Genomic DNA, 23,984 nt, shown 5'->3' with positions numbered 1-23,984 from the left:
CATAGCCAAGAGATGCCTGGCATCCCCTTTGCCTTCTCCGAAGAATGCAGAGCTGATTTTTTTTAGCTACAAATATATTGTACAAATCTGGGAGAGATTTGGTAGTTTCAGATACTCTCATGAAAAAAAATGCAGTGGAATCAGAGCTGGACTTAAATGATGTATATGTCCGGTCTCAGATGAAATGTGGACTGTGATTATCAGAGTTACTGCAACCGAGGAGACCTTGCAGAAAACAAGCACACAGGGTGGCCAGGATACCTCGCCCTTATTATTGATTTATGTGGTAGCTCTAGGTAGCAGATGGGGTTTTTAAAGCAGCAGGATGACACTAATGGAAAATATGTAAAAAGATATGGGAAGGTCCTTTTGTTATTAAAAAAATCCAAGAAAAAATTTATACTGGCCACAAATGCACAGTGGTATTAAAGAGACTGCTAAGGATTATCACATGTGACAAAAACATGGGCCAAGTTAAAGAAATATTAGCTTCTTGAACCAAAATAGGCCTTATTTGTTTATGCTGGATAGAAGAAGTGATGTACTTGTCCAAGACTATTACTTTAGCTTCCCTGAGATAGTCTCATTAGAAGATATTTTAGCTAAATGTGTGATTCATTCCCTATCGATGCATACTGTGAAGAAATAGGTGACATCTCAGCGTTTCAGGAAAGGGAGAGACGAGGGATACACAATTGGCCAACTTGCCTCAGAAGGACTTAGGCTGGTAAGAGTCTTAACAGGGTGAGGAGGCTGAGCCCCGGGGTATGACAGAGCTATGGACTGATACACTTATAGCTGCCGGAAAAGACCTGCCGGCCTATGCAACACTGAAGGGCTTCTCAAAGACCATTGAACATTGGGAGTTAGTAGATCGTTTAAGTGTAATGGGATATTATGTCAATAATGTTAATACTTGGTTATTATCATTATGCTTGGATGGGGCATTGTACCTTTATGAAGCTCTCAGAAGAGCTGATGGCAAGAGATCCTTATGCTATGCAGAGAGTCACGTTATCCAAAGCTGATTGTTTTCAAACTCAGGTCCTGAATGAAGCAGCCGTCCTGCAGAACAGTATACTCTCTAATGGAAATCCCAGTAACCTCCATTCAGATTCTTAAAATACTCTTCATGGGTTTCCATCCATCATCTTCAGCTTGGAGGAGATTAGACCAGGAACTGGTGGAGCAGTATAGGTCCACTGATCTGTTTGAAAAACATTTGCAGCCAGCTGGAATCAACAGAATATTTTTCCAACTGCAACTTCCACCATCATCATCATTGTGATGGCATTTTGCATTCAGACTCTTGTCTCTTGCTGTTTCTTTGAGATGCTATTTCATGCTTACCTTATTTTAATGGTGCAAGACAGGGGAGAAATAATATAGCATTGTAGGGAAGGTCTGCAGAGAGACTAGAGCACTGTTTAAATCCCAAACACGGGGAGTTAAATCATGCGTGTGGCTTTGCACGGAGGTGACTTTCAACCTCCATATTTAAGGTGGATTTTCCTTTCCCTTTAATTTCCTTATTTGAATCAGCAGGACAGATGCCCAATTAGACAGAACCAGGGCGGGAGTTGGAATAGCAAATCCTAATATAATACAACTTAATATGTTGGTCCTGTTTGTCATCATTATTGCAGCAAGAGGAGTAGGTAGAGTTTTTAGGGAATCACATCAGTTTGTACAGACTCTTTCTGTGCCCATCTGAGATTTAGGGAAACCTGCGATTCCCATGACTAATCTGAATACAGAACATACTAAACACCAACAAACAGAATAAAAAATCCTTGCGCATATATATATTAGATATAAAAACCAAACACTTCCTTTCCTTATTGTTGCATTGTCAGGGATTATTACTATTTTGCTTTACAGTATCTTCCATAAAGTCCAGGCACATTTCAGAGACATTTGAATTGCTGCTCATGGGCTTTCTTTGTCCCTCTCCATTTCCTTGCATGGCATCTAAAATCTTTGCAGTCACTCAACCAGTGGAGAGCTCAGCAACATCTCTATTTCTCAAGAGCAACATTTTCAAGGTGGGAAGGCTTTCACAGGAAACACGGCCTTCTTCTGCGTCTGAGTGTCACACATCCCGGTGTGAAACAGTAAACAAAACCACTGACAGAACTGGATTCGGCACGAGGAAGACGTTTGTGTTCAAATGCAAAAAGAGCGTTCCTGCCCTGTGCAATCAGTCACAGACTATCTTTTGCATTGGCACGAACAGCACGAGAGCTCCTCTTTCCAAACAGAGCATCGTGTTCTTGAGGAAGAAATTCCAACACAACCGGTCTAAACGTCCCACTAGACAACACAAGGTCAAGGACAATAGGACTGTACAACCCAGCGGTATTCCAGCAACCGTGCGCCAGCCTACTGCACTATGCCCCCTTGATTAGATAGGTGTGCTGCTTGGGGAAGGCAAGCTCAGAGGGCCCCCGATCGTGTTTGAGAAGGCGATGATTGCATTTGTGCCCGAGCCCTTGGAATTCTTGTTCATACTGATGATGTCCATGCTGGTTTGCTCCAGCTCGGCCTTCCTGAAGATGCTTCTCATGGTCGACTGGAAGTTGTTGGTGACAAAACAGTAGACGATTGGGTCCATGCAGCTGTTGAGGCTACTCAGTGTCACTGTCACGTGGTAAACTACCAGGCTGATGCTCCTGGGCATATCTGGGTTGATGGAAATAGCCACTTGGCGCACATGGAAAGGAGTGAAGCAGATCATGAAGATGATGAGGACGGTGATAAGGAGCTGTACAGCCCTCATCCGTCTCTCCCGGCTCTGGTGCATGAGGCTGGGTTTAGACAGCGCACACATGATCCTAGTGGTGAAGAAGGTGATGATGACAAGCGGGAAGAAGTACTCACAGACCATCAAGGCCAAGATTTTCGCAAGGCAGCAGTGGGCGAACTTTATTGCCATGGTCAAGACGGAGAATGTCACCACCGTGGCAAAGATCCAGATGAAGACACAGATCCCCTTGGCACAGGTGGGATTTCTCCACTTCCGAGACGCTTCCACCTGCACGATGGCCAGGTACCGGTCAACACAGATGCACGTCAGGAAGAGAATGCTGCAGTACATGTTGACGAAGTAGCCGAATATATGAACCAAAGAGCATTTGAAGCAGTCCCTTGCACTGTAGTATATGATGATCCGGACGGGCAAGGAGAAGCCCACCAGTAGGTCAGTCACAATCAGGTTGATGGTGTAGATGACAGAGGTGGTTTTTGTCCTGGTGCGGAAGCAGAACACATACAGCGCCAAGCTGTTGAGCACCACACCCACCAGGAAAATGATGGAATTGATGACCATCAAAGATATCCACAAGCTATAAAAGTCTTTGTATAGTTCGGTATCCAGGTGGACAAACTTGTAGAACGAGCTGGGCTCATCTGAGATGTTGGGTGTGCTGGTGGAGTTGATAAGGCTGAGGCCCAGCACTTGGGTGGATGTGGTCGGCATGGTCAGTGCTCTGGTGACCTGGAGGAAAGAAGCAAAGAGACGTTTAGAGGCAGGCTCAGGGGCTTACAGCATAAACCCTTACAACCCCAGGAAGAAATCGCAAAGGCTTTTTGATCACACCTTCCCAATGGCCCCCAGCTGTATCACCATAGGCTCTGAACACAGGACATCTCTGAAGCAAAGCAGTTGGCTTGAGTAGGTACCTCACTGGTAGCCACTAGTGGGAAACCTATTACTATTACTACTGCCCTTTTAGTGTCTCGGGAAATATGCACGATGCTTCAAAGAAGACCCAAGTCCCTGAAGAGTTTGCAATCTTTGCTTCAGATAGGTGGGGATAAGACACCTTAGAGAGGGGGACGAGGTGAAGATGCAGAAGGGACACAGCAGTGTGATCACAAAGCTTCTTGATATGCCAGGTGCTTATCGATCCAGCTTGGACATGGCGAAGATAAAGATCCGTTGACTCACTCATTGCTGGGATGGGGAGACACGTGGGCTGCCAGCAGGATTATAAAGTAGGAGAGGGTAGTGACTTAGATCAAGGAGGGAAGGCTGGGGCCCCTAGCTACGAAGGGATTAAGCCAAGTGTGTTGGAAAGTTGCTTTACCAACTACTCCCCAGCTAAAAATCTGCAGCTCAGAGGCTGGGGAAAACCCTATTTGCTCAGAAGCTTATAGCAAGTAGAACAGCTACCCAGGCAAAAACTGCGACCTGAGAGCCATGTTGGGTAGTACAGTCATATTGCTCCCTTGTCTTCTACCTGTTCTCTCTCATCTTTCATGGCGGTCGCATGATCTCCGTGGGGCAGGGACTCTAGGCTTGCTCTGTGTGCACTGAGACGGAGGAATCAGGGCCTCCTAGCAATATGCATAATACATACATAAATAATAATGAAATAAAATAATTCAAATGCCAAACAAGCACATGTAGTGGATCATGGGACAGGCTAAGTGCAGGCCCTCTGCCTCTTAGAGAAGTCGGTAAGTTTGTAGCCCTCAAGTTCATGAAGAAGAGCCGGGAAACACGACATGGACAGAAGCGAGACAGCAGCAGCTGCCTGAGTGTGCAAAGAGCCCCCAGCCGTGGCTCCGAGAGATGGGAACTGGCCTGTGAATGGCTGCAAGGCGTCAACTACCCCGGGGGGGCCTACGAGCACCATCCCAGCAGGGGACTATGAGTGACTGGAGGAGGAACATGCAGCATCCCGGCCCTATTCGGCGAGTGAGAAGTGGATCCCCAGCCATTGTTGCTGCAGGAGAGGGATTCCTCTTGCCACCTTCATGTACAGGCAGGCCGTGGCACGGCATCAAGCCCTGGTGGCAAGTCATAGAGGCAGTCTGTCATGTACTGCCAGGGGCCTTAATTGCCTTTACCAGCCCTAGGGGTGGGCAGAGTAAGGACTAGGTGGGAGCTGGAATAGAGATGAAGCAAGGGGGAAGCGTAGGACAATGCAGAGGTGAATGGACAGCTGGCAGTGGGGGTGATGGGACCTACTTGGTATCACTGAAGCTTTGGGTCCAGAGAGGAGCACCTTGCTGAACCTGCCTGTGGCTGAGCTGTATTTCTCTGCCACTGCTCTGACCTGTGACTGGGAAGGGGAAGAGGCAGGGCCAGGGCTTTGCAGCTATGGGCAGACAGGTACTGGGCATGTATCTCCACCATAAGGAGTTTATTTTTGCCAGCCGAAGTCAAGCTGGCTGCATCTCTCTGCAAACTTAGCCGTGGCAGCTGGGAGATTCTCAGCCGAGCTGCTGCTCTCGCTGCGGCTTCTGCTGTCAAGGACTGACAGTTTAATTTGCAAATCATTCCCGGCTCACACACTATTTTAAACCTATTTGTATAAAAACTATATACACAGAGACTTGGCTGATTTAAATAGAAATAGATGGCTGACAACATCTGGAAGATCTCAAACCAACCTAAAAAAAACCCCAAACCCCAAAGCATCCTCCTGAATCAGCAAAGGATAACACTGAGAGGCCTGGGCTGTGATCTTAAAGCACACAGTGTCAAAGAGGCAAGGAAAGGATATGAGAGACCCATGTAAGCACGGAGGTGAGTAGCTGTGCTGCTTGGAAGCCAGGCAGAAGGAAGGGGAGGGTTACACCTTCAAGACCAACTAGTTCAGAAACCTACTTCATAAACACTTTCTCCAGAATTCATGGGAAGTTCACTATTCGTGGGGTTCAGGTCTGAAAGAGGACATCCTGGCTTGTGACAGACACTTCAAACTCCCCAAATCAGTCCCCAAAATCTTTGTGGAACCTCAGAAACCACGAGCAGCTTGCTCCCAAGGGCAGGCCTTTTGGACAAGGGTAAAAGACGGTTACAATCGACTGTGCGCTAGACCACTCTGCCGACCACGTGAACCACGGGGGGAGTGCCACTCTGCCGACAAGAAGTTCCCGGGAAGAGTTTACCCTGCAAAATGCAACAGGAGGGACACAGCTAGCTGGGGAGTCTCCAAGGGGATGCTGTTTCTTAGGAAAACGTCAATCGGCAACATCAACATGCTTTGTGGGGATAAGCTTTGGGATGGAGCCCAGGAAGGGCCATGCGGAAACCTGCCTGCTAGGCTCTTTCCGACTCTGCTTGGGTTCCTGGACGCTTGCCTGCCCAGATACAGGCCAGCCCATATGATGGGCAGATGGAAAGCCGCGTGGTCTGGAGCTCTGTGAGCCTCAGCTACCCAGCTCCCAAGGTCTCAGGCTCCATGGCTTCTCCACGGCTCACCTAGCAGGCTGTTGTGGAGCGGGGTCTGCAAGGTTTATGGGCTCCTGCCAACTGCTGGAGCATGGGCTGGAGGGTTTGGAGCCTGGAAGCCCTGATGGTACAGTGTTGTGGTTTCTTTGAAGCCCTGCATCCCCAGGTCCTGTAGCTTCAGGGCAGCCAGACCAATTGGGAACTGCACCTGTTTTATTCCAAATATGAATTAAATCAATGTTCAAGATCTCTAAATCCTCTCAGAAAAGGGAATTGTCTCTCCACTCCCCCACCAGTTCTTATGATGCTGTTCAAAACTTCATTGCCTGCTTTAACAGCTCTTATTCACTCATCCATCATCATTTTTTTTAAAGGTTTTGTAAAAATATTTTGCCACAGCTTGGCCAAAAATGGCATTAGCCTTGGAGTGAGGTAGAGCAGTGTGCACAGAGTGAAAGATTTCTGAGAAATGATCACAGAGTCTTGTAGGAAGGTACATCAGAAAAGCAAAAGCAAATACAGAAAATTATTTTGTTGCTTGCAGATGGATGGCTCCATAAAGGAATGAGGGTCAGAGCGTCGAAAGCTGTCGCCTGATGGAAGATGTTGTGCTTTCTTTTGTTGCATGGACAAGAAACCTCAAAGAAAAATGGGTGAATGTACATTTAACTACCCATAGGCACCTTCTTACCTTGCGGTAAGTGTGAGCTTCCTTACTCTCGATTCCTTACTGCTATTCTGTATGCCCGGGTCTGGATTTCAGATCAGGTAGCTGTGAACAAGGATAGTCACTAGGAATATGCATTCAATTCAGTTTGAAATAAAATATAATACAGTCTTAGTTTGTCTTTGCTAGGCATTGAGTCTGGTCCCTACTGAGATTCATATACACGACAGAGCTTGCTTTACATGAGATGCTTTACTGAGCATTAGATTAATGTAACACGCAGTAAAGCATCACCACTTACACATGTGCAGTGATTACTGCACATTTGATTAGTCTAATGTACTGTTTGCTAGTACCAATACATACAGCTACTAAAAAAAACAATGCATTAAGATAATGTGCATTACTGCACGTGTACTTGCTGACCGGGAGCAAATTGCACCCAGCAGCCCAGGGAGCAGGGGGCCACACTGCTGCCTGGCTAAGCCCTGAGCAGCAGGAGGCAGGGGGTGGGTTGGTGGGAGGGAGCTATCCTTGGCTCTGGGGGCAGCTCCCAGGCCCAAAGAGCTTGGGGTCAGCTGTGGCTTGTGCTCCCTGGGGAGTGTGTGCAGGTCCAAGCCACCAGCTGAAGAGGTGGGGTCGTGGTGTCCATACCGTGCCCATCCTTCCTTCCCCTGGGAGCTGAGATCACAGTGGCCCAGAGCTTCCCCACGGTGCACATCCTGAAGCCAAAGGGCAGGTGCTAGGGTGCAGGGCAGAAGGGACCATTCAGCAGCCCCAGGGCTGAGAACTGCCCTCACACCTCTGAGTGGCCGATCTCATCCCTGGTCGGGCTGTCCAGGCCCCTGTGCCTCTGCAGTACCTGGTATAATGACAGAGCCTGGCCCAGCCCGTCACCAGGTGTACCTGGTCCAGGGTACCTGTGGAGCAGGGGTCCATGCTGGGGTGCCTTTGGGCCTGTTGCCCCCTGTGCAGTTACCATGCCAGTGTGGGGCTGCACCCGGTGCACCTGTGGCAAGGGGTAGGCAAGAGCTGGTGTTCCCAGCCCCCGCGCCCCTGTGCCTGCCTGCTCCTTGCTCTCTGCCTTGGGGCTGTGTGGGCTGGGAGCTGCCCATGGAGCCAGGGGCAGCTTTCCCCGCGCCCCAGAGCCCAGACCTCACCTCCCTGCCACCTGCCAGCCAGGAGCTGCCCCTGGCTGCTGCAAGGGGGAGGGAGGTGCAGAGCAAGGTAGAAGCACCTCTGGACTAGGCTGCTCCCACTGGGTGCAAATCTGCACCCAACATAGGGTGCACGTGTAGACTTGTTCCCGGGCAAAGTTTAATGAGCCTGAATTTACTGCACAGTAAATTCAAGTGCATCAATTGCACATGTAGACATGCCTGCAGAAAAGAAAGCAAGAAACCCTGATGTCATAATCCAGTTCTGATTTGCAGTAGCAGAATGCAGGAAGATATCTGCCAAAGACCTGAAAGGGTCCATTCCAATCCCTTGTACAAATGCAGGATACCACATGCTTCAGCCAGGGAAGGTTAGGTAAGATATTAGGAAAAACTTTCTCACTGTGAGGGTAGTAAAACATTGGAATAGGTTACCTAGAGAGGGGGTGGAGTCTCCATCCTTGGAGGTTTTTAAGACCCTGCTAGACAAAGCCTTGGCTGGGATGATCTATTGGGGATGATCCTGCTCTGAGCAGGGGGTTGGACTAGATGTGACCTCCTGAGGTCCCTTCCTATCCTCATTTCCCCACAGCCTTGAAATTGGAACAGCAAGGTTTGCTTTTGAATGACCAAAGTCAAATTTTCCACTGATCTTGGCCATATGATGAGATTCCCTCTTCCTGTCCCAGAGCCTCTCATCTACATTTTAGTGAGAAGCTCCAGTCAAAATATGCAAGGACTGTTTGTTCACTCCTCTGGTCCCAACAACTCTTGTCCCTACAGCTCTCACCTTCCAAATCTAAATGCCAAGCTGTGAACTTTGGGTCAAGATCCAGAGGCAGGTCAGAATCTTATGGCTCAAGTCCATCGCTACACCTCTTGGTAGCAATGGTCATGCCTGTGGTTATGTGATAGTAATTCAATATAACTACAGTGTGATGCACATGCATACTGAGCTTCTTCAGCATTTCTCAGGAAATTTCTAGCCGAAACTGGAAGCCGGAACGTGTTCAATTTCTCCAAGAGTGACGAAGTCGCTAACCCCGCACTGAACTCTAACTGGCAGTCAACGTGCCACATAAGCCCAAATGATTTTGTCTGTTTCTGATTTAGACACCAAACTCCTTGGGGGAGAATCCATGCCTTTTCGCTTTTGAATACTGCCAAGCATACTGTCACCACTCCATAAATAACAGTAGTAGCCAGCAAAGGGCCTGACCTTAGGTATCACATTTGAAACTCGGAGGGGGGATTCACAGATGGACACAGACTAGAGACCTCAGTCCCACCTTCTAATGACATCTGTAACATCTTGTCTCTCTTGTTCAGTTGATATTTCAATTATTCAGCAACAGAAATTAAATGAAAGGAGCAGATGTCTGCGTCTAATCCCAGACTTCCCCAGACATGCTACTGAGAATAACAGTGGAGGTGACTGCATCAATAAGAGCTGAAAAATAAAGGAGTGAAGGATTTAGTCTCTTCCACATCATAGAAAAAGCCTGAATCCACACAGAATTAGAAACTTCAAGAACAGAATAGGATTCTCTTCCTCACCTCTTAGCCAGTGCTGCATGGTATTATCAAATACCATCTGCCTACTCTACTTCTAAGGCCCTTATTACCACCTTGTGACTAGACTTCCCAATGGGCACATATACACATTCATTAATGCGCTGTAATTATGGCGCATTAAGTTTAGTACCTTTTACTACTAGATCCGTAAATGGTGCTACTGCGCATTAACGTTGGTGCATGCTTTTTGCAATGCTAATGCAGAGTAGATTAATTCTACTGTGCATTAGTACAGGTTTTGCCCGCTCTGCTAATGTGCAGTAGAATAAGTCTACTGCGCTCAAAGTGTGTTGTGTAGATGCACCCATTTAGTTCTAATATTTCAAGTTATGAACTTTTACTCTTTTTCCTGAGAGGCTTATCTTGAGCCTGAGTTCTCCACAGTGGGACTTCCCAATATGTGCCCTACATTTTATTTGCTCCAGTTCAATTCATTTGATGCACCAGCTTGAGCAGAAGATGCACACTCTGTGCCTTGCTATTAGAGTGATTATTATTACTGATACAACATCATCAATATGTATGGCATATGTTCCAGGCTTCAGCAGATGGTAAGCAGCACTTTGAATTTACAATGCTGGGTTTTTATTAAAGTGGTTTCAACATGCCTGGTTTAGATTTTCATCTGACCTCTTCACCCTGGCCCACTTTTCTCCATGCAAAATAGCAGCAAAGCGACAAAGAAATGTGGATGCTAGATGGCATGAGAATGACTTCTCTGGGGGGGTCCTTCATGGCTTGCTTCCAGTGACAAATCCCAACCAAATTCATGCTACATTAAAGACTTCTTCACTAGCAAGCAACATAACAGATGCAGGTTGGGCCACAACAAGAGAGATCTTGCTCTGAATGGTAAGTGTTAGGAAGACTGGTGAGAGCAGACAAGTGGACTTGACTTGGCTGTTGTCATTATTGCACTCCAATATATTTCCATCTCTATATCTTGGTAAATGGAAGATGTTTTGATGAAAACCCAAACTTCTACCCATAAATGTATTTAATGCTGGTAGGTGTGGCCCAAATCCCAGTTAATAGACCTAACCAGTATAGAATCATGGTGTTACAGCAAAGCAGGGCTGGAAGGGACCTTGAGAGGTCATCTAGTCCAACCCCCTGCCAGAGGCAGGATCATCCCTATGCAAAACATCTCACACAAATCCATTGTCTAACCTTTAGCAAAACTACATGGCCAACCCTGATACAATCAAAAGACAGACCACCCGAACCTGCCACAGGTAAATCAGATGGACCGTCCTGATGTTGCAAATGCTATTAAAATATGCTCAAGAGAACCGAAGAAGATGGCTATAACTCTTTCCTAGTGGAAGGCAACCCCACCACAGCCCATACCAATCTGACCATGGGGTAAAATTCCTTCCTGACCTCAGATATGACAATCAGTCTGATCCACATGGAGGGGCAGTAGTAGGTTTCCAAATCTTGACAAAGGAATATGACCCTTGTGGATGGAGATACAAACAGGAGGCAATGTGACTTGCTTAAAGTCAAAGAGCACACCAGTGCAGAACCAACTATCTCCAGTGGTCTCCCAAGTTTCCTGATTCCAAATCCAGTGCCCAGGGTGTTTTCTAGGACACCGCTATATGGCAGTCAAAGGTGTGACAGCAACTTGCCCGGCCATTTCTCAGCTAGCTATGCACTGAGAAGAGTGCGGTAGGATGGAGATCAGTGCAAATGGCAAAACCTGCCTGGGAGCCTGGCTGAATATAGGCCTGAGCTCCATGTTGCCACAGCTACCTTGCTGGTGGTACCCAAGAGCAGCTGGTTCAGGGCAGTCACACTTCAGATTGCAGGGTCAGCCTCTGAGCTTGGACGCACCCAACCTGACATCTTGGGAAGTCTGGAGCTGGGATTTTAGCTCAGCCAAGGCATACGCTCAAGAGGAGGGCAAAGAAAGTGCTTCAGGGACGTCCTCACGGCCAACTTAAAAAAATGCAACATCCATGTCAACTCATGGGACACTATCGCCCAGGACTGCCCCAAATGGAGGACGAGTCTGCTGCAGGGATCTCAGTACTTTGAAACCTCGCACCAGCAACAGGAGATGGAAAGTGGGAGCAGCAGAAACAAGTGTCATGGACCAAATCAAGACTCCACCGCCGCCCACCCCACATGGAAACACATGTCTGAGCGGCAGCAGAGTCTGTTGACCTTGGATAGGCTTCACCAGCCATCTTTGGACACACGGATAAGACAGTCATGCAAGACGATCATCCTCGACTGTGAAGGATTGCCAAAGAAAAGATTTCTCCTTCTCCCTGCTGTTTTACACTGTGCTTTGTGGTGCCTGCTGAGAGCGGAGGCACCAAAATACCATGAGAAAGCCTGTTGTCCCCCCCAAATCCCTACCCACTCCTGCAGCTTGGATAAATTTGTAAGCATATAAAGGCTGCCTAACTAGCCTGAGTTCGCTGCATGGTTACACAACGCCTTGCCACCACTTTATAGGCCAAATTCTGTACATGTAGTGCTTTAAATCTTTCTCCGCAGCAAGGCAGAAATGGGCCCGGGGAAGGAACATGAGTCCAAGGACTGGATGGGACCTCTAGGGTCATCAAATCCAGGCCACAGCTTTTGTAGGCAACAATACAACAGACCGCTGTCTGCAGGAGCGTCGTCTCCATCTCCCACCCACCTACCAGCGCGGATAACAGAACGGGAAAAAACAAACCTAGCGCCACCGCCACCCTCCACAATATACTACAGGAAGAAATGGGAGGTATAAAGGAACCACCCATGCCTTGGAGAAGGCAAGAAAACAGTCGCTTGCAGTTTGAGGTTTCATTCGTCCTTGTGATCATGCTTCTTGTTCAGTGTCAGCAGAAAGGGGCTGTGGCTGTCCCGCGAGGCTGGCTGCTTCCACAAGGGTTTGTGCCAGCCAGGAAACAGCTGGGCGCTGCGCTGGGCTGAGCCCTCAGCTATCTCCCTCCAGGTGCCTTGACGGCATTAGCTTGTTTCTCAAGGGTAGCTCGGCTCCGAGCCTGCCAGCAGGGCAGGGCTGGGCATCCTGTTTTCATTCCCTGGATTTTTTGTTCTGCCTCATCTGTAAAAACCAACTTCAACCTCTGCAAATCAATGGAAAGCTTCTCGCTGACTTAGCTGGCGTCCTAGGGTACGAGGCACTTCGGGTCTTGGGATGCAGAAGGCAAGTTAACGTGGGAGTTTAACAGAGTTGCGTCCTAGTTGTGCCTACATCGTCAAAGCGGTGGTTATCAGCGTAGACAGCAAGGATCTTTGCAAGGGGACACAGAGAGAAAGAGAGAGAGAGATCAACAGAGCGGCGGCACGTGTGACAGCCAAGCCTGGAAAGAGCATTAGCAGGCAAGCCAGGGTGTAAGTCAAACAAAGAGCTGAAGCTGAAGCTTTGCATTTCCCCCCATGTCACAACCCTGAATCCGAACATCTGGGCAGAGTCTTTTATCGTTCCCGCTCCCACCCGCTCCTGCTTCCTAGCCTTACCCTGCCGCTGCCTGGGAACCGCTTCACAGCCTGTTTAGTTTTGCAGCCTCCCCGTGTTTAATTTTCCTTTCGTGATTTATCATCGTATTTATAAACGAAGGGTTAAACTCACTCTCTTTCAGTTTAAATTGTGTGATTCGCATCCTGACAAGTTCCTGCTCAAGTCTGGCTCAAAGTGGCCAAATATGGTATTTTTTTCTGTAGAAAGCACAGAGGATGGCTTTGCCCTCTCCGTGGTAGCGTGAGCGCTGCACGGATCCCGGTCAGCGTGGAGAGGATGGGTTTGCTGTGCCGGGTGAGATGTTACCAAGAAAGCATATAAGTCAGAGCAGTCAAGCGAAGAAGCTGGGGCTAATCTCACCCCGGGCTGCATGAAATGTGCTGGTCTTTTCGTGTCTAAGGAGCAAAGCAGCCCCCCCACTAATAGTATCATGGCTAATGGCACCTCTGTAGTATGCTTGGCAGAGGCTCCTGTCCTGTGTGTCCCCGATGGACAGGGGAGCAGATTTCCAATGGCATCTCACCCCTTTCGAGGGATGAAAGTGGTCAGTCACGGTCAGGCTTTTGAAAGGAGGTTATGCACCTGAAAACTTATTAATATCTCTCAGAGAAAACCCTGCCTTACAGGGGTCAAAGGTGGGAGAGTGAATCACCGACAGGTTGGGGCACCGGGGTTAGCCATAACGCTGGTCGGGAGTGCTCCTTCACGACACCTACTCAGAGGGTGATTTTCAGACCATCACACACTCGGTCGCATTTAATCCAGTGTTTTACAAAACAGCATTTCTTCTCATTTGGGGTCCTTTCCCTACCAAGTTCAACTTTCTCCCAGGTGCTGACCTTCCCCACTCCTTTTGCCCTATTGCTGTTGAAACAAGAGTGGCTCAGATTTTCCTTTTAAATAGGGGAAGCGTTCTCCTCCCTCAGATCTCTTCATCTGAAGTCAGCTGATACAATTTTGCTCAGGTCCAGTCACCCAGAAGGCACAAACTAGGTGAGGGGAAAGCTTTGAAGAAGGAATAAAATGGAAGGGCCTATCCCCCTTGAGAGAGTATATCTCCATAATGCCCCGCAGTGTGTTAGATGCTGTCTGTGCACACTAGCTGACACAGCTCCTATCACTTGGAGCAGCGGCGGGTGCCACTTTTGCCACCAAGGGTTGGAGCTTGCAACCCAGGCACCCTGATCGAGCTCAAGCCACCTGTACTTACCTTTGCTGCAGATACCCAGGCCCTCTGTAGAGAGGGTAAGAGCGGGCACAAGCAGGGAGAGTTGTGCAGAGGGATGCTGCAGAGGGGACAGGCAGCCCGATCCTTCATGCTAGCGTGGGCTGGGGCAGACCTTCCCAGGCTGGATCAGCCAGCGGGCCAGAGGTTGCTGACCGCTGATGAAGGACCTTGGACTCTGCAGCCAAGATCCTTCCCTATGATCTATCCTGCATCTACGTGACCGCAGGGTATTCATTCACTTTGGAGGAATATAGCCATATTCTCGCGATTTTATATTCTAACCTATTATCGTTACGCTTAAGACCTTGAAGGACTCGTGTTGATGCAAAGAAGGTGAATGCAAATTCTCTTTCCAAATAACACCTTGTAAAGAATAAAAAAGACCTGAGTGTGTAGTCAGGAATATCCATTCTTCCCAATTACAGGCCACAACCCAATGCTCTGGACTAAGCAGGATGATCACTCTGCGAGACACTCTGGAGACTGTCTATTTGAAACCTGGGAAGAGCTATATGGCCTCCTCTGGCTCTGTGAGAGATCAAGCATGGAAAAGATGGAAAGAAGCTCACAAAATTACAAATTCACATGTCAGGAAATATTCACCAGTCTGTATATAGTCTGTGTCTGTTTTGTGGTGATGTATCTCCGGGGACTTCAGTAGACTTAATCCTGATTTCCAGCTGCATTACTGAGATGAGAAGTGTGGCAGATATAATTTGTGTGTCTTGGGATGATAGGTAAGGGAGACATGCTACATCTCGCATATTTAGATGGGTGAAGCATGCTCTCTGCATTGTCACATATATCCGAACAGAAACAGACACAAAAGGGTTGGCCGGGGTTAACAAAGTTTTTTTAGTGCGAGACTGACATGGCCACATAACATATAGGTCACCTCCTATAAAGTGCCAGCAAAGACCTTATTCCCTTCCCCACTTCGTTTATGCTGCATTTTAGATAAAATGCCCTCTCAAAATGTTTAGGCTTTTAAACCACCTGGCTACATTTTTCCTAGCCCTCCTCCTGTAAAGCCTTAGGGAGCAGGTTCTGGCCTGGGAACGAGAGGAAGATGAAGTGACACGGGTTGGTATCTTTACAAATGAGCTAGTGAGCTAGCTGATAAATCATGGCACTCTGATTTAAGGGCCCAATATCTAACCAACTACCAGGGTTAGAAGCAAATGTCATCTATCACTGAGAAGCAGGGAATGACATCTCTCTGGCGGACACAGCATCCACCTCCAGCCCTGATGAGGCGAAGGAAAATAATACCATAAAAGCCTCATTGACCAGGGCCTGAGATCTTCCTGTGCTCTGGGGAGAAGTGTCATTTTGAGGGGAAACCCAAACTTTCAGAGGAAGGCACACATTTTGGCAATGTTTGAAGAAAGGGGGCAGCTGCCGGAAGGACCCTCAGAGATCTGGATTTGGCTGCAGGCGAGATGGTCGAGCATACCAGAGGGACCCAGACTGTCACCGTGGTCCGTCTAGCTCAACTGTTTCCAAGTCACCCATCGCAGCAGGAACCACACACCGTAACAACAAAAGACAGGCTGGTGTGGCCAACATGCATGCTAGAAATGCAGTAAACCCCGCATTCAATTCATTCCTTCAAGAGGAAGAAATATTGGTGAATTGTCTAGTAGTGATCAATTATCAGGCATTGCTAACTACGGGTCGGGCCCTGGCAGAGATTTGGGAAAATGTCGAGATAAGTCTTAGGGATAACTTATCCTATAGATAAATGCACTAGAGTTTACTGAAGAGCCTTTTAGTGGGGATTATTATAAAGCTGGATCATTTATATCCATAGCGTTGCCTAGATAAGGGGGGAAAGAAATGATGAGAAGATGTAACTGTTTGGTGTGCTTTTGAACACTTCCCAAAGGTCCTTTTTAAGACCTTCGAGCCATGAACCCTTTGTCTACTTAACTCTTAACTTTGAGCCATGAACCCTTTGTCTATTTAGCTGAAACTCTGCTCTTTGCTTTTCCTGCAACAGAATGACTGCATTTACACATGACAAGAGGCCTGGGGAGATGGATGACAGAGCCTATAACTTTCTCACCTATGGTCATGAGACCTACCTGTCATACCCCAATGTGATTTCTCAATATATGCTCAGTATAATTTAGTGACACTTGTATGGGATGGTTTGGATTCTGCCTTGGGCAGGGAGTTGGGCTAGGTGACCTCTCAAGGTCATTTCCAGACCCACTTCTCTATGACTGTATGGGTCCTGCCACACGTTGAAATGAAAGCTGGATAGAAACCAGCTCTAGAGTTGTTACACATTTTCAAGCACTAGCTTTGTAGCTGGTTGGCTCTTTTTATGGCTGGATAGATATTTCTAGGGTGTGATCATTATTTTGCTCGTGTGGCCGGTCTAGATTTATTGTGCGATTAACCAGTTACTTGTGTCATAATTATTTTTCCTATGTGGCCAGTCTAAATTTATTGTGCGATGATTAGCCAGTGAATTGCATTACATATGTAATGTGTGGCAGGGGCCTATGACACGATGATCTATGCTGTTCACTCCAGAGATTGATTAGAAACGCTGGGTGAAAGTGCAGCGAGCAGGAAGTCAACTGTAGACAGGTATAAAAGAGTCCCCTGTATCTCTTAATAATCCAACAGCAGTTTATAACCCTCAGTCACTACGTGTCAGGCCTGTTGCACTCTTCCTGCACGCGGGGAAACTTGCAGAGACACGCGGTGACTTGTCGAGATCACAATTCAAGTCAGTGGCACCGCTGGGAGCAGAGCGTACTTCTGATGACTTCCAGACAAATGTCTTGTCCAGGGAGCTACCCTGCCTTCCTCTCTCCCCATCTATAGAGAGGCTGGAAAAAGTTTCCTGGGACATCAGTAATTATGGTTTGAATTCCCAAATGTCATAATGTTAGACCATTAAGTAATCTCAGGATTTCATGACCAGACACACACCACACTGTGTCCTCTGATGGACTCAAGGACTTTTCAAGATTAATCATATTTAGCTAAAAAAAATGCTCAAAATGAGGCATCAGTATATATCCATCTGGAAATTTTCCACCAGTCACAGGCAAATAAAAAGGACATATCATACCACACCAGGACCACAGAGGGAATGCTTCCAACAAAACACTGATCTGGGAAATTCACTATTTAAATTTAGCAGCATCCCTAAAGCTTTGCTGAAATGCCTGCAGCAAAGTGGCATTTGAGCCGGCAGCCTTCCCTAGTGCCCAGCTGGGGATCCTGCTTCAGGCTTTGGGAAACAAGATGCACGGTACCACTGCCTCTCCCCTCTTCTCCGCATCAACTAGCCGTACGGAGAAGCTCAAGCACGTCACACAACGCTGTAAGGTCACGCCTTTCAGCTGAGGCACACACCGCGCTTTGCAAACACCAAGTCCCTTCCGCTGCATCCCGGTGAAGCAGGGCGATGTCTTTATGCTCCTTCCTAAACTGAGCTGTAGGGAAGTTTTTTGTGCAACTCTTCTTGAAATCAGAGCACAGCTACAAGTGAGCTGCAGGCTTGTATAGCCCGCTGTTCTGCGCACATCCCATACCACCCTCTTTCCTTGAACCTGCACCTGCGATTTCTCACTGCCAAGGGACTTTCACCTCTGGATGCTTGAGCTGCATCTCTAGGAACATCTCATCCCAAACCCTTGCTCTTACTACTTAGATCGCTGTCCCTCCACCCTCCCAGACTAAAAACTGAAAATAGCTCAGCATAACAACAATTATTACGTGCTGTCTTAGGCAGTGAGAGCCGACTTACCTCTGACCTGATTTCCTCTTCTACCTCGGAGGAGCTGAGGCTAGGAAAATCCCTCCGTGGAACTGAGCACTGTCCCAAAAGGAGACATCTGTTACCAGGAGCAAGAATACACTGGAGTGTCTACGGTCTATGAAGAAACGCTTGATCTTTCTTGCTCTCTTCTAAATATAGCATTGGAACCAACAGGGGAAAAAAAAACACTAAAAAAAAAAAATTTCCACTTGTCTTCAGTGTTCAGATTTTCTGCAAGAGTATCTGGCTCGCTGCCTTCAGCCTGCTTGCAATTTATGAAGTGTTAGAGATGCCGAGAAGGACTTCAGCTTTCCGTATGGTACTAGTTCTTCACCGTCGCCCCCATATACATCGCTGCATCCATCTCTCTGGGTCAGCTTTCCTACCTCCGTGGGGAGATGAGCTCTGCCGGCATGGCGAATTAATTGGCTCAAGACGCAGGAAGCCAGCAAGCAACCGCTGCACCATACAGGCAACGAATACCTTGCTCCTCACCTCCCCAGAACAAACCAGGATTTTGCAGTGCATCTCTCTGCCTTTCCCATCAAGCTTTCCAATGACTTCCCTCCTCCGCCAAGGAATGCAGCAGTATCATGCCCGGAAGACCTCTTCCATTCCTATTGACATCTGACCTTCTGCTGTGTTTCTCCCAAGCTACATCTCTCCCATAAACTGGGCATAGGAGAAGGAAGCTTAATGGAGAAGCAATAACAGAGCAAATTGATACAGCATCTAACATATTTCGGGTGATCCAGCAATGGAAACAATAAAGAAATGCTGATCCAAGTCGCCTAATCTGGTGCAGCGTGAAGTGTCTAGCGCTGCCACCAGCTCGCCCACATTGCTCGCGTGCTATGGCTGGCAAAGAAATCCTGCATGTTTCAAAATCCGGCTCGTGAAATGAGAAGTCTGAGGGAAGGGTAGACAGCTCTCCGCTTAACGGCAGGTGTCCCAGGAGCGGAGCGAGAGAGGCAGGGCTCCCGGTTTACCCTTGACGTATATGACCGAGATAAGCTACTTCACATTTTTGTGCTGTAATCTACCCCTCTGCTCAATGAGTTTGCTATGCACCAGGGAGGTACATGCGTGCATCTATATGGGATGCTCCAAGGCCCCCCAGCCTTGTCTGGAGTGAACGGCACACCACTGGCATGCCTTCACGGTGCCAGGCAAAGTGCTCATCTCCCCGTTTCAGAGAGGGGGAACTGAGGCACAGAGCATTTGGGTGATCTGCTCCAGGATCCATGGAGGAGACGGGAATCATAGCGAGGCTAGAGCCCTAACCATTGGCCCACCCTTCTCCTCCTCTTGTTTGAAGGGAGCCATGATGATCGAGGGCGATGATCAGGATGCTCCACGAAATACTCCGCTTGTTGTTACAAGCTCTTATCTATCCCCTCTGTGGATGTTCCTGGCCCTGAAAGGCAAGAGCACACGGGGACCAGCTGAGGGCTGGCTGTAAAGCGGTTTGCTACAGAATTAGCCCCAGTAGCAAGGATGTGATGGATGGGTTGTTATGGCTTCTGAAGTATTGGTCTGAGCCGGCTAAACAAACAGCTCCGGCTCTTAATAAATGGGGGCATGTGACAGCGTCCTCTTTGACACCGATTGAAGCCAACGAGAGCATGTGGTTTCCATGGGGAGCTCACCAAAACAAACCCTTCTCAGAGATGTTTTATTGCACTTAATAACACTGAAGCAAGGCCAAAGCAAGAGGAGCCTTCCTAGAAAACAGCCGCGGGAATGGCTAAGTCGCTGCAGGGCCACTCCATCCCACCTCCCGTAGGCCGGCAGGAGGAGCCCTGCGGGGCTGCTAAGGATCCGTGCCGGTGGATGATCCACCGTCTCAAATCCTACCCATGAAGAACTTCACCCGCTCTCTGGAGACGTTGACGGTCACCAACGAGGACGGACCCCTTTTGTGAACGTTACTGATGTAAAAAGATGCGTTATTCAGCCACTTCCCATTTCATAGACATTAGGTTTCATAGACATTAGGGCTGGAAGGGACCTCGGAAGATCATCGAGTCCAGCATTTGGAGCAACCGCTGCTAAATTTGAATGCAAAGATCTCAGTGCCGTATTTTAACACCGCAGGGATCAAGTGCTGACCTAACTATTTAGCCCACGAGAACAGGCGGGGGAAAGACAGGATATAACCAATCAAGACATCACAGGCTCATCCAAGGGTGACTGAATTCTAGGTCAAGAGGCCAGGCCCATAAATAGATGGAAGGTAAACTCAGGGCCGGCATTTTTTAATAGAGCAGAAATAGTAGCTGGGGATATTGGAGACAGATGACCCCGTTTTCTGGAATTGTTTTCTGCCTTGGATCTTTCCCAGGGAGCCTGAGGCTGAACTAGTTGTGGGGAATTTTTTGCTGTTGTTTAATTTCCTGATTTAGTGTGTCCACCTATTCCGGGAACATCCTCATCCTGACTCCATGTGTCTCAGCCTTTCGCGCCTCGCCTCTAGCCCTTTCTGGAGGCCCACCTCACTTGCACTCAGTGATATCCCTGTGACTTGGAGACCCAAAGTGATCCAGGCTTCATCACTTCCTCAATAACCAAACGTCCCCCATTGTGGTCCCCTTGTCCTCTTCCTTATCAGCTTTTCTCTTCCACATAGGCACAGAGTGGAATGGAGAACGGGGTAGAGAGAAGGGCTGAACCTGTGGACAAAGCAAACACTGCCATGTCCTCCAGCCAGGCATTAAGGAAGACATACAACTAAGACCGTCCAGAAGACGTGCTCTTCTTTGGAAGCTTCCTCAGCTGCACCAGAGTCTCAGTTAGGAGCAAGGAAGGGCTCTTTCCCCAACATGTTTTGTCTGGGTTTTGGGTATGGTGCTCACCTATTCACGGGCTGACTAGCACCCAGCTCTGCTGCTCTGTTCCCAGGTGATCGGTGACTTCTCCTCTGCAGGCCACAAAGAAACCATGTGCCGGTCCCTAACGCTTGGAACGGAAAGTACACTGTGTTCCCTACTCTGTCCCCGACTCTCTCTCTTTGCCGAATTTAGAGATCTAGTCAAAGAGACAACAGCTGCAATGCCTCAGAGTCATGCATGCGATTGTGCAGAGCGTGACATCTTGTGAGGCAGGTTTCCCATGGGTCCTGGTAGGCTCAGACGTGGGCTGGGGTTACAGTGGTGGCACATCCTGTCTCTAAGTGAAGTGGTGCCCTGGCCGCACTTCCCATTGACGTATAATGAGTCAGGACCAGAAGCGGAAAGGTCTCAAGATTGCTGGCTGAACAGCAAGTGACATCACGTGTTGCACTGCGGGTCCTGAAGAGGTAGGCAGAGAGAGGGAGTCAACGCTGGGATGCAGCATGCTCCTCGGTGGCATAGATGTCAGGACAAGATTCTAGCTTCACTTAGTTTTGAGCCTCAGTTTCCCCTCTCTGTAAAGTAGGGGTAAGGCCGATTATCCTTGTATTGTAAAGTACAATGAAGTCTTTGGATGAAACTGCGAAATATCTCATTCCAAAGTCTCTCCAGAGAAGAAAACAGCACACACTGTAAAACTTTCCCATTGTAGTCTATGACAAATGTGCCATTGCCCATTGCTAAACGACGAAAGATTCTTTGCCCCTAAGAACTTAATGTTTTTTAATGACAGATGGACCCAAATCTAAGCCCTAGATCAAGGCACCAAGGAGCCTTGCAGGGGCCTGGACTTAGAACTCCATGGCCCACCTCTATAATGACCCAAAACCAAAACCCTGGATCCCAGCAGTCCTGGACTTTGGGGAAAGTCAGCTCTGGCCTCCATGAGGCTGGTAGGATCCTAAGAAGTTAAACCTCTTGCTCTGGAAGGCGTGGAGAGAACATACATCAAGGTGTTGTTGCTCCAATACAGGACTCCCAGGGAGTGATAGGACCGTGCTGTTTTCTAATTTGAAACGGCCCGTCAAACGTTCTCTGAAGTAATAAATAGTGGAAACCAAGCAGTGGGGACCAGGGTCTGGGTAGCAGCCTCTCTATTAATGATGAACAACCTGTTCAGGAGAAGTGTACCCAGCTGCCATATGCTCATTTTAGTGTCAGTCCAAATCTTCCCTGCAACTTCTCTATCATTTTTTTTGCATGCCAGACTTTCTTCCAGTCAGATCAGGTTCATCATTTTTTTTGCATGCCAGACTTTCTTCCAGGCAGCTCAGGTTCCCCTGCCACTTGCAATGTATAGTAGACATTGCTGTAGATGGTCCTATGCAGGGAATGGATGATGACTGAATACCCAAGGATCTGCTGGATGGGAAATTCATTATGGGAAGAAGACGAATGTTCTTGTCTCCACTTCAAAGACGTTTGCAAGAGAGCAATGAAGCCAATGAACACGGAGCCAAATGACTAGGAGAAGATTTCTGTGGATCAAAGCAGTTGGAAACAGTCTACAAAGTGGGGAAGGCAGGCTTTTGAGGAAAGAAGAGGTCAACATGCAGCGGAAGAACCCCGCACCACATTCAGCACTGTTTGACACTAACTTCACATGCAGTCAGTGCCGAAGGGACTGTCATCCAAGAATTGGACTCCACAGCCACGCTTGTAGATATTCAATGATGCCTCATTCACTGCAAATCTATTGTTTTGTGAGACGGACAGATGCCTATAACAGACCTATGTTCCAGGAAAGGGACATGCCAAATGGAAAAGGATTTGTGTCATGGCACACGCAGGGGAAAGAAGTATCCTGACTCACAAAGGAGAGCTCAGGAGCAGTAGATTTCCAGCAGAAGTTCACAGACCCCTAAGGCCCCAGTGAGCACATGGATATGGGGCTGAATGGCCACCAATATTTAATAGACCTCTAGTTATCAATCCCTATAAGTGAGGTCCTTCATTTTCCTGGGCAACCCGACAGTTCAAGTGATAGGACTGAAAAACTGGAAAACCACATTAATCGTTGATGAAGTGAGCTTGGGCTCGCAAAAGCTTATGCTATATCTCTCTGATTCAGTTAGTCTCCAAGGTGAGATCTACCCAGCGTTCTGCCTCAATTTTCTGCCATCCCCAATATGCGCAACTGCTGACCATCGCTGTATTGCTCCATCCATACACCCCCAATCTCCATCCACAACATGGAGCTCAACAGTTCATACGTTCCGCTGCAAAATGCTTTGATATCTTCAGGTGAAAAATGTGTCTGGGTTATGGGTATTAGCTCACCTGTTCATGGGCTGGCTAGCACAAAAAAAATATATATTTTGTTATTTTTTTTAATGAATGGGGGGGGGGGGGGGGGGTAAAAAACCAGAGTAATGCAGTCCATTGCCTACAACTTGTGAGAACTTCCTTCCTTGAGAAACATGGAGGAGTAACCTGCCGTGAGAGTGGAAATGTTTTGTCAAGTGTTTTGGTCCCATCATGTTTATACCATCTTTAAGGAGAGAAATGTATTTTTATTTCCCTGAACTGCAGCAGCAGCAGCAGCAGAGACAGACTATGATTGGTGAAAGAGCATTGGATAGGAGTGTGGGAACATTTTCAAAAGGGCACAGAACAAAACTTTGGCTCCACTTCTAATCCTAGTGACTGAGTGTGAGTGGGCAGAAAAGAGAGCTTACCAGGTGGCAGGCTTCTTTCTTATAGAAGAGACCAGATCCCAATACACCTGGCCTCACAGGTCCACCTCCAGCACAGAGCAGGGGAGATGAGTGTCAGGATGCTCATGCAGAACCTGCCGTTCTTGTTTGCGGTTATTGTGATCGAATGAGTATTGGCTGCACCTAGCAGGCAGCAATCCTGACTTTTAGTCCTAATCATGCTGGCCTCATTCATATTCTTCAGGTTGACGAACTCACCGCTCGTGTTGAGACTCCGGATCACCGGGGATCTGGGTTTTTGCTTTCCGATGGAAAAACGAAGTAAACCGCGGATGTTACCTTTTACTGGAGGCAAACACA

At 47.9% G+C, this 23,984-nt stretch overlaps 1 protein-coding gene across 4 annotated transcripts; it reads right to left on the bottom strand.

Moving 5' to 3' along the window:
- Positions 1 to 1,384: 1,384 nt before the first annotated feature.
- GPR20 (G protein-coupled receptor 20) lies at positions 1,385 to 18,170 on the bottom strand. 4 transcript variants are annotated; one of them, XM_025214676.1, is made up of 3 exons: positions 18,065 to 18,158; positions 6,876 to 6,956; positions 1,385 to 3,496 (listed from the first exon to the last, which is right to left on the bottom strand). In XM_025214676.1, the coding sequence occupies exon 3, from the start codon at positions 3,476 to 3,478 to the stop codon at positions 2,405 to 2,407; it is 1,074 nt and encodes a 357-aa protein (XP_025070461.1). In that variant the 5' UTR covers positions 3,479 to 3,496; positions 6,876 to 6,956; positions 18,065 to 18,158; the 3' UTR covers positions 1,385 to 2,404. The 4 variants fall into 4 exon arrangements, 3 of the variants coding, with proteins under 3 accessions (XP_025070461.1, XP_025070463.1, XP_025070469.1); XM_025214678.1 differs by lacking the exon at positions 18,065 to 18,158 and adding an exon at positions 9,298 to 9,441; XM_025214684.1 differs by lacking the exon at positions 6,876 to 6,956 and having other exon boundaries at positions 18,065 to 18,161.
- Between the last annotated feature and the right edge of the window lie 5,814 nt (positions 18,171 to 23,984).

The sequence above is a fragment of the Alligator sinensis genome, unplaced genomic scaffold, assembly GCF_000455745.1.
Source record: "Alligator sinensis unplaced genomic scaffold, ASM45574v1 scaffold721_1, whole genome shotgun sequence".
NCBI lineage: Eukaryota > Metazoa > Chordata > Crocodylia > Alligatoridae > Alligator > Alligator sinensis.
The sequence above is the reverse complement of the archived record's forward strand: the minus strand, read 5'-3'. Positions and strand labels throughout refer to the sequence as shown.